Source organism: Mus caroli, chromosome 2 (assembly GCF_900094665.2).
Source record: "Mus caroli chromosome 2, CAROLI_EIJ_v1.1, whole genome shotgun sequence".
NCBI classification, from domain to species: Eukaryota; Metazoa; Chordata; class Mammalia; order Rodentia; family Muridae; genus Mus; species Mus caroli.
In genome coordinates, this window is record NC_034571.1 from 24,066,217 (window position 1) to 24,078,722 (window position 12,506).

At 51.3% G+C, this 12,506-nt stretch overlaps 1 protein-coding gene across 4 annotated transcripts in view; it reads left to right on the forward strand.

Moving 5' to 3' along the window:
- The window catches only part of Olfm1 (olfactomedin 1), a 37,709-nt gene that overhangs the window by 15,005 nt on the left and 10,198 nt on the right, over positions 1–12,506 (forward strand). For 2 of the 4 annotated variants that reach the window (XM_029474395.1, XM_021184403.1), the window contains exons 3-4: positions 4,250–4,405; positions 6,328–6,547. In XM_029474395.1, coding sequence (XP_029330255.1) covers positions 4,250–4,405; positions 6,328–6,547 — 376 coding nt within the window. Of the gene's footprint in view, positions 1–4,249; positions 4,406–5,818; positions 6,150–6,327; positions 6,548–12,506 lie in introns of those variants that run through there. The other 2 variants (XM_021184415.2, XM_021184408.2) reach the window with 1 other exon arrangement.

A 12,506-nucleotide genomic window follows, 5' to 3' on the forward strand; every position in this document is an offset into this window, starting at 1 on the left:
GGCCTGAGGCTTGGCTGGGCCTTCACTGGCATGGCCCACACTCTAAACATTTGTGAATGAATGAATGAATGAATGAATGGGCAGATGACCGAGTGGATAGGAGAATGGAGAGAGGACAAGGGTGGCCCTGGTTGGGAGATGAGTACACCTGCTTCCTGGGCTCTGAGGGCTCTAGAAGGAACTTGTTGGGAAAGCCAGAAGCATGGCTCTCCTTCGTCACATGCCATTTCTCCTCTGAGCAATGCTCAGGGTCTGGTTCAAAGGCTCCACAATGCTGCCAGGGAAACGGTGGGTTCCTGATATATGGCACGCAGGCTCTCCGTGGGGATGTCTCTGTCCCACCTGCCGAGTCTACCCCCCCCCCATGGATGTTCCTAGTGGTTGCTTCCTAACATCAGGGCAGCGATGTTTCTATGCACACATTCTGAGTCTTGTCTCACTTCATTGTCACAAGACCTGAGCAGAGCTGGTGGCACTGGTCACTCCTCAGTTTGATGTCCCCAGGCCACACAGCTGGTTGGAAAGGGAGATGGTTCAAGTCATCTTCCTATTGGGATTCTGTTTCTTGCCAAGAGTACCTATAGGCTGCCCCCAGGGACCCCAGATTCTGCAGCTGACTTCACTATTACAGGTCCCTGGAGTGCTACCATGGGGAGAAGGAAAAATGAGGGGCTGTTCCGCCCTGCCCATCCCCCTCTCCCAAGAAAAGATGCCTCCAGGCATGAACCCTTCCTACTCAGAGACAGTGTCACGTGTCACACACACACACACACACACCAGAAAGCTGGGCTTTCCCTACTGATTGGCTTTGGACTTTTCAAGCCCTCACCTGTGTGAGATCTGCAGGGGTGAGGCATCCTCTGTAACTTGAAGAGAAGCCCTGGGAACAGACATCATCTTTGCAAAGGCAGAATGGCTTTGGAGCCCAGCCTGATCCCTGCCAGGCTCCAGCCTTCCCAGCTGGAGCTGGGCTACAGCTGGGCTCCACTACCTTGGGCAGACTCAGCTGCTAAGGCAGGAAGCGCCTGGGCATTGAGATGACTCTCAGGTTGTTGCCAGTCCCTGTGTGGAAGCGACCTGGGACCTTATTTCCATCATGGTACCTGTGAGTCTGCCCCCCCCAAAGGGGCGGAGCGTGTGTTGGTGTCTTGGCCTGTTTTGCCACCTTTAGCCACCAGAGTAAATAGCTTGAAAAGAGTTCAAGTAAAATATATTTAACAGATCCTGCGGACATTTATTTACACCAAACTAGACAGGAGCCTAATTGAGCCTTTAATTATTCAGAACTGTAGCAAAGGGGCGGGGCTGGGGGGTACTGAGGCCCAAGCCAAGGGACCCTGGGAGAAGGGCTAAGCTGGGAAATGGTTCCAGAAAGCTCTGGGGGCTCCTGAGAATGAGGCCGCACGGCTTTTCTCTCTGCCTATGCAGGCCACAGTTTTGCTGCTTAAAAATTTAAAGCCCCATTTCACGCCGCGCAGACTCTATTTTGGGAGGGCCTGCGCAATGGCTGGAAAGAGGCGCTTCATTTACTGTGCCTGCCAGCATTGATGAGCCAAGCCTGCTCCCCATTCCTGCGCTAAGGCTGGGCCTGGTCAGGACTCCTCCTTTTTCTTCTACTTTTCCCTGCCTGTGGGGCGGGGCCCGACCTGGCACCTGCCATCTCGGGCAACAGCAGAGAAGGCTCTGGATTCCTTGGGTCCCTTTGCACCCTGGGACCAGTTGTGCATTGCCACCACCAGGCTTCCTGTTAGATCCACTTGGTTACACAGCAGGTCAGGTCCCAGGCCCTAAAGTCTCCAGTTTGGTCCAACCAGAGTCATTCCTGAGGATTGTATCGGCATGCTGGAGCAGCTCCTCCAGGGGCTGATGGCAGAGGAGGAGATGAGGCTGGCACCAGGATGGAACTGTGTCCTCTGAAGAACACAGGTTCTGGGTCCGAGGGCAGAGGCTCTGTAGTGCCAGACCTTGAGCTGGCTGTGTGATGAGACCAAGTTTCTTAACTTGTGAGCTGGCATAGCTGTGTTGGCACGTGGGACTCAGCCGGCTCACCCCCCAGGGTTTTATGAAGATCAAGTGAGATAAATAACATAGCTGGCTCAGGCCGGTGCTTACTTGAGCAATAAACATTAGCAATTAGTCATTCCCAGATAGGGGGCAGGTGTACGGCTGCTGTGCCTGTCCCCTCCCCCACTTCATGGCACCTGCTGTCACAGTGGCTAAGATTATCTATCCCATGACCTTGTGACCTTGAACGTGCCAGTTGACTCCTGGAGACACTGCTGGAAGCAGGAGTGTGGGGAAGTGGGTGTCCCCAGAGGGTTAAGATATGGATGTCACCCATGTTCTGTTATGGTGGATGGTCAGCCAGAATATGGGGTCAGACTTTGATTTCTCTTAAAGCATCCAAGCTGTTTGACGTCTTTAAGGTTTTTGTTGTTGTGTTGTTTTTGTTTATGTTAAGGCTAATCTTTACATTTGAAAATTCAATAAAAGCATTGGTCCCTGGTGGAAGGACAAAAATCTCCCAGCCACACTGTGCACTCTTGTGTGTTTGACTGAGCCCTTTCCCACACTAAGCCCTGCCCACTATTTGACTTGCTGACTTTTGAGCTCTGTTTTTGTTGTCGGTGTCAAATCTCAAGGAAGAGGCTTTAAGTGGAGATGGCCAGGCAGGCTGCACTGCTCTCCTGCACAGGTCTCCTTATTCTGGATTCAGGATCCTTCCCGGCCCCCACCCCACCCCCCCAACCCCACCCCCGCCCGCAAAGTGCCAAAGAGGCAGTGGTGTTCCCAAGTCATTTAGTGTCCTTTGAGTTCATCCCAGAAGACTCCTTGAGGGCAGTGGTATTTGGGCTGAGCCTCAAAGGGTGGACAAGAGCAAACGACCTCTTTTCCCACACGAAGCACTGCGGCCAGCCATTCAGAGGGGCATCAAGCAGCCAGAGAGGCCGGCCAGCAAGAGCAGCTCGATTTGAGCAGCTAAGAAAAAGGAAGCAGAGTATCAGGAGGCCCTGGCTAGGCTGTTCTGTACATTGAAACGTGAAGGTTTCAACGTGTGTTGCCTGCAGGCCCTAGCATCCTGTCTGGTTTTTAAGTGCTGAGATGGGTGATATCTTTCTTCCCTTGGCCAGTGAGAAGGCTTCTAGTCTCTCTTCCCATTTTACTTCACTTACTACTGGTGTGAAGGATTTGTAGTGGGAGATGGGAACCCTCCCCACCCTGTTCTGACCGCTGTGCAGTGAAGCTACACCTCTCTCTATCCCGAGGACTTTATTCCTAGGAGGGAATCTTTTTCAAATCCAAAAAGGAAAAAAAAAAAAATCAGCAAGCAGACCCGCCATTCAGGAAGCACCTTCCTTGCTAGTAATTGGATTAGATTCTGAGAAAATGACCTAACCCACTGCGGCATCCTCAGCGCCTTGGCGTCCCCGCCCCCCTCGCCCCTGGTGAGCATACATTCTCACATAAGCCATAGCCAGTTTCCTGAAAATGAAATGTGCTGGCAGGTGGCCGCACCAAAACTGTTTTTCTTTGACGCTCTCTGGAATCGTGCTGAATAATAGAGTCCCATCTTGAGGCTACACTCCATTCAACAATGCCCGGAAGGATGTAAAACAGCAATTCTTCATTTGCTGGGTGATTGATTCCTGACTCGGCGTTCTGAATGTGCGTGTTTGCCGAGCAGTCATCTGCCTATGATATTGTGGGGGTGATGGATGGTGTGTGTGGTGGGGGAAAGGCTCGGCACAGAGCCTGGAGCGGCTCTCTATCCCTTCCTTCCACACCAACGCTGCTGTCAGCAAGGACACTCCAGGAGACTGGCGGGGAGGGAATTTACACCCCAGGGCGGGCGGGCCTGGCATTGCTCTGGGTTCATCTCTTGCTGTGTGTACTTGCCTAATGCGGACAGTCACTCCAGACATAGAGTAGAAACAGGTCCCACCTGTAAATGTAGAGTGAAGTGGCCCACAGCCCCGTGCTTGGAGCTCCTTCCCTGATCTGTCTGTGTACCCCGCTGTCAGAGCTTTCCTGGAAGAGGATGGGGGAACGTTTACCCAGCCAATTCGCAGTGTTTGGGGAGTTCTTGGTCCTAACAGCCTGATGCCGGTGATTAACTGGTAAATCACGCTTGGACCACTCGTGGCTCGGGTGGTGCTGTGGGAAAGGTCAGCCTGGCTGATGAGTAGACAGAAGAGACTGGCTGATATCTGCTGCTGCTCTTGCCTTGAACCTGTTACCCTCTTGACAGGTGCAAAACATGTCTCAATCCATAGAAGTCTTGGACAGGCGAACTCAGAGAGACCTGCAGTACGTGGAGAAGATGGAGAACCAGATGAAAGGCCTGGAGACCAAGTTCAAGCAGGTGGAGGAGAGCCATAAGCAGCATCTGGCCAGGCAGTTCAAGGTACGAGGCCCCTCGGGGCGCTTCTCCTCTTCCTCCTCCCTCCCCTCCTCCTCTCCCTTCTCCTCTCCCCTTCTCTCTCCCTCCCTACTTCCTCCTCCTCCAAGTCAGAGGACTTTCTTTTCCCTTCTCGCTTCCCTTTCCCCACAGAGGTAGTGCTCAGGGGCCTGGGGATTGTTCATCCAGCAAAGATTGTTCTCTGTCTTGTAAAGCCATGCCCCTCTGGGAGCAGAGAAGCCACCCACTCCAGTCACCGAAGGGGGTAGGGCTTGGTCACACCCTGGCCCCTCTCTCCCTTCTTGTCAGCCAGTAGGAAACAGGGGTCCCAAGCCCCCTGCTCCTCTAACCGAGGCATGTTAGCTGGGCAGCATCATTAGAGGCCCTGGGCATTCCACAGCTGCTGTAGGTAAATCACATTAGCCAGGGATTAGCTTAATTGATTAGAGCCATTTCTGGGCCCTGATCACTCAGGGCAGTTTTTCACTTCTGACCTAATTTTAGCTGTGACAAGGCATACTGTAGACGCAGCTGCATTAAGTGTTCTGCGTCTTCGTGTTACCCTGGCCGTTAAAAGCTCACTTTCTTTGACCTGAAATTATATATACATATGTACAAGTATGTATATATACACGACTCTCCACTAGGACTGGGCTGGAAATTATCTGCCACCTTAATTAAGGTGTTCATGCATGTTAATTAGGAATCAGGCCCAGATGTAAATGAACAGGTCAAATTACACGGCCGCTTGGCTGGAAACTGCTGAGCCCGTCTAGGTCCTCCCTTCCTCTCCTGCTAATGTTATCCTTTGATGCACTCCCTGCGAGAAGCAGGAACTACTCCTCCTTTTAAATGCGGTACATTAGGTAGGCAAAATGGCAAGCTAATGAAGTTATAAATCTGCGTTATAAATAAAATAATAGCAGGCGGATCCCACTGAGGCAAAATAAGCCTCGATTCTTGTCCCAGGCAGGGAAAGGCTGTGCCTGCCCCTTTGCCATCATGACTTTACCTTGGCAAGAGATTTTGACCTTACAGACCAAAAAGAGTTTGTTTCTGTCCTGGCCAGCATCTGTCCTCCTGTGCTCGGCAGACTGTGAAGACAGAAGTGTCTTCAGTGACATGAGGTAGCTCCCCTTGGAGAGAGTCATCCACATAGCACCCTTTGAGATCCAAAGTTGGGGTCTCTGAGACTTTGGGACAGCAAAAGCAAGCCGTTGCCTTTTACACTGTAGTCACTGCATGAAGGTATCTCGGCAGAAACCGTGAGGGATCCCCATCACCATCTGAGTAACTTGTTTTACTATGATTAAAGTGTGATTTTTCTTAAGTGACCGTGCAAATATATGTCTTTTAATGGCTGTTTGAGGCAGGCTAGTGAGCTAGCTTTTCAACGGTGTTTCGTTTTCTTGCTTGCAGGGCTAACTTAAAGAGTTTTTTCAATGCGCCAGTGACTGAAGAAGCAGTCCCCCATGTAACCATGAGAGAGCCAGAGAGCTTTTTGCACCATGCATTTTTACGATTCTTTTCCAGTCCTTAGCGCCATTTCACTAAGGAGCCTTGAATCCAGCCAGGATCCTCCTTTTGCATGCGACTCTAGATGCATCCCATGAATAGTTTGAACCCTTGTCAATGCACTTTTTGAAAAAGAAAGAAAAAAAAAACCCCACAAAGTTTGTGTATGTGACCTAAAGCATGTAACTTTAAGATGCTGCATTCTCAACTGACAAATAAAGGCCTTTCCCAAATATTGTGGTGTTCTGAGGACTGTTTAATACGCTCTCCTGACTCACTGGGACCCGATAACTGACGGATTGCTAAAACGGGACTGTGCACACCTTCCCTCTCGTAGGGAGAAGCCAGGCCAAGGCAGGGTATTTCAAGTTTTTGCATGCATCGCACTGAACCAGCTTATTTTAACCTTGCAGGCAATAAAAGCGAAAATGGATGAACTTAGGCCTTTGATTCCTGTGTTGGAAGAGTACAAGGCCGATGCCAAATTGGTATTGCAGTTTAAGGAGGAGGTCCAGAATCTGACGTCAGTGCTTAACGAACTGCAAGAGGAGATTGGCGCCTATGACTACGATGAACTTCAGAGCAGAGTGTCCAATCTTGAAGAAAGGCTCCGTGCATGCATGCAAAAACTAGGTAGGCCCGGCACCCTGCCGGTGTGGCACTGTCTGGCCCGACTCTGCCACACACGCAGGTGTAGGGAGCAATGCTGAAGCCACAGTGCCCGCCTGGCCTCAGCAGTGATGGCTGCATCAGGGCTTCTGGGTAGGGCCACCCAGAAAGAGCAGCAAGAAGTGCAGGCCACACCCACCCCAGGCCATCGCCCATGTGCAAGCCCATGCCAGGGCCAGTCCCAGACCTCACTGAACCTAACGTTTGGAAAAAAAATATATGATATTAGATGCCACATGCTATTGGGTGGGTGCACACGTGTGTGCACAGGTGTGAGTGCTTAATATGCCTGTGTGTGGTCCATGCATGTGTTTGTAGGATAGATTTAAAGGTCTAGAAACATATCTCCAACCAGATTGAGAACTGATAAGACACCTTGAGGCTATGCATCAGGTTTAGTTGGAATTAAAAAGTGGGTATGGCTTCGGGCTATGTATGGGTAGAGCAAGTGGGAGCCGTCTGTCAGAGGCCTGGGTAGAGCAAGGTGGTTTGCCTCCCTCTCAGATTCATGTTCCCCGACAGTCCTGAGGTGGGGGGCATCTGGGCTCTGATTACCTAGTGGCTTTGGCCATACTGCATGTGTGGATGTTCGGTGTCAACATTCCCCCATAGAGTCTGACCAACTCATTTTTTTTTTCCTAGCGTGTACGTATTAGGGTGACTTTGCCTTCAGAAAGATTTCTGGGGACTCTGGGTGATGCTCTGACTCAGTCCCTCCTTCATCCACCCCTTACAAATTTAAAATATCCCAAAGAACAAACAACCTTTCAGAAGCCTTGGCATGGACCAAATAAATGGTTCTGTTGCAGAGCAAACACAAGGACCTGGGTTCAGTGCCCAGAACTCATGTAAAAAGAACCCTAGCTGGAGGAAGGGAAGAAAGGTGGGTGTCAGGGCTGGCTGGCCAGCGGATGTGGCTCACTTGGGAAGTGATATGGTGAGTGGCCCTGTCGAGGTGGCTGGCTCCTGAGGAATGAACCTGAGATTGTCTTCTGGCCCCCATAGGAGCTCGTACATACATGTGTGCACCTGCACAGACCAACACGCAAACACGGGTCCTCGGTGTTAGATGACAAATGAGAACATTCACTAGACAAGTAGTCTCGTGACTTCCAGGTGGTTCTCAATGGCTGCTCCTGGCTTGTCCCCAGCAACAGTGAAAGTTTGGGGCTCTCAGGCCTGATGAGCAGGGAGACTATGCTGGGCCCTGGGGACTAATTGTTTTGAAGAGACACTTGCAGGGCCATCAAGGAATCATGTCCCGTGTATATTCTTACTTCGGTGTGTCATGAAACCCATGGCCCATTGTGGAGGGAGCTGTAGCAACAGTCAGCCTGTGTGTGGGTCTGGATGAGAGCCTCCTCCTTTGCCTGGGCAGGTTTTCTAGGTGTGCCTAGAGTGTGGTGATGAGGAACAGGCTGTGGATCCTCTCCAGTCTTCCCTTGGCTTCCCACCATGGCCTTTCTCCCAGCCTTCCCAGCCAAGCACTTAGATGTCTCTGAAGAGCCCAGAGGCTGGGGTTGCTATTTATTCCTCCAAAATGCTGTTTCCCCTCCCAGGTGACCAGGCTGGGTGTCATACCTCAAAGAAACCAAGAAAAGCCAGATGGAGACCATGGTAGGACATTACCAAGGCTGCCAAGCTAGTGGGCCTTTGGGAGAGGGGGGCAGTGCACACGACTCTCCAGGTTATCCCAGGCAAGCCAGACTTCCCATCTGTCCACAGCCTATCTTTAGTAGTCTCGTGAATTTACCTTATGGCTGGGATCTTGGGGCTTTCACGTGGCTGCCCTTGGGCTGTTAGGACATGTCACTTGGGAATGAAGAGAGAGTGATAAAGCCCTGGGATGTGCCAGCATGGTCACCTGAGGGACTTCAGTAATCACATACTTGAAGAGAAACAGCAGCTGGGGGTGGGGTAGTGAGCTCTGAACCCCCAGTCTGGGCAGCCCTGAGGTGCCAATCTATAAAATAGTGAAAGTAGCAAGAGCCACTCAACAACAGGTGCCTTTCCCAGGTCCTTACTGCCATCTTCCATTGTGGTGTCAACTGATATGCAGCACAAAGGTACAGAGAATCCTCAGGCCCTGGGGTCACTCTGAGAATGTGTAGATATTATGCATGTTACCAGCTCTGCACTGCCTGGCTCAGAGGAACTGGGGGTGTGATAGATCAGTAAGCGGGTGTGTGGGAAAGTGGAGGTGGGGAGAAGAAATAACTGGAAGAATAATGAGACAGAGGGAGGCAGAGCTGATGGTGGATGCACAGACAGATAGAGGATTGGTCAGTGGCTGGCTGATGCCTGACAGCAATAGGTGGCAGATGGTTGACTGATAGGTCTATCGATGGGTTTAGTATCTGTCCCAGGCCTTCATTCAGTCCAGGAACATGAGGACTAACACCCTATGGATGCTTAATTCAGTCTTTGCTTTAGCCTTGCTGAGAGGGTCATCCCCCAGCCTCCCTAGCAGCCGACTCACAGGATGACAATCCCAGGATACAGCTTCTGGCTGTGGGCAGCACTCACTGCTGGCCCAGTGGGTGAAACTACACATGTGGAAGCTCAGTAGTTGAGTTCTCAAGCCCCAGTCTCCCCGGTGTGTCTGCCTTAGCAGATGGTTGGTTACATTAACTGGGAGTGAGAGAGGTAAAGGCTCCCTGAGTCTCTCAAAGTCTCTTATCAGAACTGCCCTGGTTGCCTCTGTCCTTCAAATCAGTTGGTGAAAATTCCTTCACACACGCAGAAATCACAACTCAAGGACTGGAGTTACAGTTGCTCCTGGTTCCTTGATGGGGTGACATGCTTTAAGTATCCCAGCCGGGTGCTAGAATTTGAAATATCTTCCTGCTGGACTGAGCTTAGGCATAACATGTCTTGGGTCTTTTTTGGAAAGTGCAACCCCCTAGAGCAAGTCTTGTCCATAGGCAGGAGAGAGGCAGTGCTACCTAGAACCCTGGTGGCTGCTAAGAGGATGCAGCAAGGTCAGATCTCAACAGCTAACCTGGGGAAGGCCAGAGCTTGGGCCTCAGCACTCCCCAGCCACTCCCCAGACTTAGGGCACAGTGGTACTGCAGGCTTCCTTGGTCACTGTCACCATGGAGGACTAGCTGGTTTAAATGACGTCCCTGTCATACTATCCTGGCACTGATGCCAAGGGCTCCCTGGTGAGATTTTTTTTTTTCTTTCTGCTGGTGGGTTGGAAGATCCCAGACAGCTAGGGTCAACCCAAAGAGTGGTTTTTACTCTACTGAAAATATGTCTTAGGAAAGCTTGTGGCTTCTACTTACAAGCTGCCTGCCAGCCAGGTGAGCTGTCCACCTAGCACCCACACTTAGGATTCTAGTTGCAGGTTCCTGCTCTGGTCGGGTACAGTGACTACCATCCTGTGCTGCGCTGTGAGCTCCTATATGTACTTCAAGAGGAACCAAAAGACACCTCCCTAATACTTGAGATGCCAGAGTCAACAGGCAGAGGCTGGCCTCCACTAGCAGGGCCAGTGGACATAGTGGCCCACAGAGCTCTGTGATGACTCCCAGATAGGAGAGTTAAGGGTGATTTGACAGTGGAAGCTCAAGGGATGAGAACCCAGGAGTTCTGCAGCCTACAGCCCCTATTGGACCAGACTTGCCTACTCCATATCTTGTATCAGGTGGTCCTCTAGAGGCCTGGCCTCTCCTTGCTAGGGCAAGAGGGGAAAGATGACTCTAAGAATATGCTCACAGATCTGCTGTAGGCTATGGGTCCATACCTGGGCCTGGGTTAGGGCTCTTTCACCTGTAACTTGGGCTTTGTTCCCATTCCCAGCCTGCAGACTTCTTTCTACATGGCTCTTCTCTAGTCTCAGGGCTGAAGGCTGAGAATGAAGGCCAAAGCCTGTTTGTGGACACAGACCTCCTCACCCAGCCTCCCAGATATGCCTATCCTGACCTAAGCTTTGAGATGGTCCAGGCTGCCCTCAGCCTGTCATCTTCCCAGGAAGTGCACAAGGCATATGGCTTGTCTAGCTTCCAGCTTGGCCAGGCATCTCCATCCCAATACCCTCCCACCTGGGCTCCATCCCTCCAGCAGGCCTCTTCCATCCCACTCCCACCCCTGTTCCCACCCCTGACTATCCTGAGTGTGTGACTGGAGAGGGACACTTTCTAGAACTGAGAGTGCCAAGATACTGCCAAGCCTTTGCCGTGGACTTCTTTAGAGTCTGTCAGTTCGAGAGGTCTTGGCAGAACTAGTGTGGACAGGGAACCAAAAATAACTCCCTGACTCAAGGAGAGCAGGCAGCCTCCAGCCCCATGGGCCCTGGGAACTGTGCCTGGCCCAGCAGCTTAGAGAGCAGGAGACACAGTAGCCACACCTCCTTACCCTCCTCAGCATTGAAGCATTGGAAGGCTGACTGCTCTCCGTGACTGTGCACATAGAGGATGGCGGGTGTGGCTGGCAGGCTGGACCTGCTGGGCATCCTTCCTGTAGAATTCAGATGTGGACCTCTGTCACTTCTGAGAGAGTGAAAGGTTCAGATGGGTGGAGTGTTCAAGGCTGCCCCCGGCCTGGCTGAGAGCAAAGTCTTGTTTCCTGCACATTCCCATCTGAATCCATGGTGGAATGGCTGAACTATGCAGACGTGTTCTCCAAGGCCTGTGTTGTGCACCGATGCTAGTGTGCTTTCCTGGGGTTGCTGCTGGTAACCAAGATCAACATGGGTAGCATGAAAGGTGGGCTTCACTCCCCAGAGGCCCAGCACTTGTCAGATGGTGAACTGATGTACTCAGGAGGCTCTTCTGAGAACTAAGGCATTTGTTTGTTTATGGGAAGGAGGATGAGTGGAAGAGACTTCTTAACCTGCAGCAGCAAGCCCCAGGTGCTTTTGTTGGCAACCCCAGAAAATATGGATCTAGCTAAGGTCACAGAAGTGGATGGGCATGTGTCTCGGCCCAGTCCGAGAAGCTGGGCAGGAAGGTGAGCCACTGCTCTAGAGTGGGAGTACAGTAATCCCAGCCACGGAGGCAGGCAAGGCTAGGACCAGGGCTAGGACCAGGGCTAGGCATCCAAGCTGAGGTGGGCGGCGTCCCAACATTTCTGCCATGTCCAGGTCATGTACAGGAAGACGTCAGGTTTCTGCAGAAGAATGTCCAACCAGGAAGGACATCCAGTGGATTTGGGACAGATCTAGTGTGCGTGGCATCTTAGAAAATCTAGTGTGTGGCTAAGTCATGTGTTGACCACAAGCACCGCATGCCATTGGGCAGTAAGGATGCTTTCCACAGAGCTCTCCAGCCATGACAACTGTGCATGTTGATTCGTTTGAACCTTAACCTCCAAGCAGTTCATAGATCATGTCTCCAGGATGGGCAGGAGACCTTCTATGAGAAATTACAGGGACCAGTGCTCTGTGGATGATGGGTCTGGATGGCAGAATGGGGTCTGGGAAGAGAACTTGGGGAGAGGTTGCCTTCTGTTGGCTTCTTTCAGTTCCCACCCATTTAAGAGGGAGCCTCTGTCTCCTTGGCAACCCAAGACCACCTGCTAAGTGAACAGGAACAAAGAAAGAAAAACTGGGAGTGAGGGGTAGAGTCCCGCCTGGGCACATGGCTTTCCCTGCCTGGTGTCTACAGGTAGCACAGAATGAACTCACAACAACTTCAGAAGGCATACAGGTGTGCACGTGGGTGGGTGCATTTGTGTTTGTTTGTGTGTGTGTGTGTGTGTATGCTTGTGTTTGTGTGTGTGTGTATATGTATGTATGTGTTTGTGTATGCTTGTGTTTGTGTGTGTGAGCTTGTGTTTATGAGCTTGTGTTTGTGTGCTTGTGTTTCTGTGTGTGTAGGTATGTATGTGTGTATGCTTGTGTTTGTGTGTGTATGTTTGTGTTTGTCTATGTGCTTGTGTTTCTGTGTATGTATGCTTTTGTGTGTGTGTATGCTTGTGT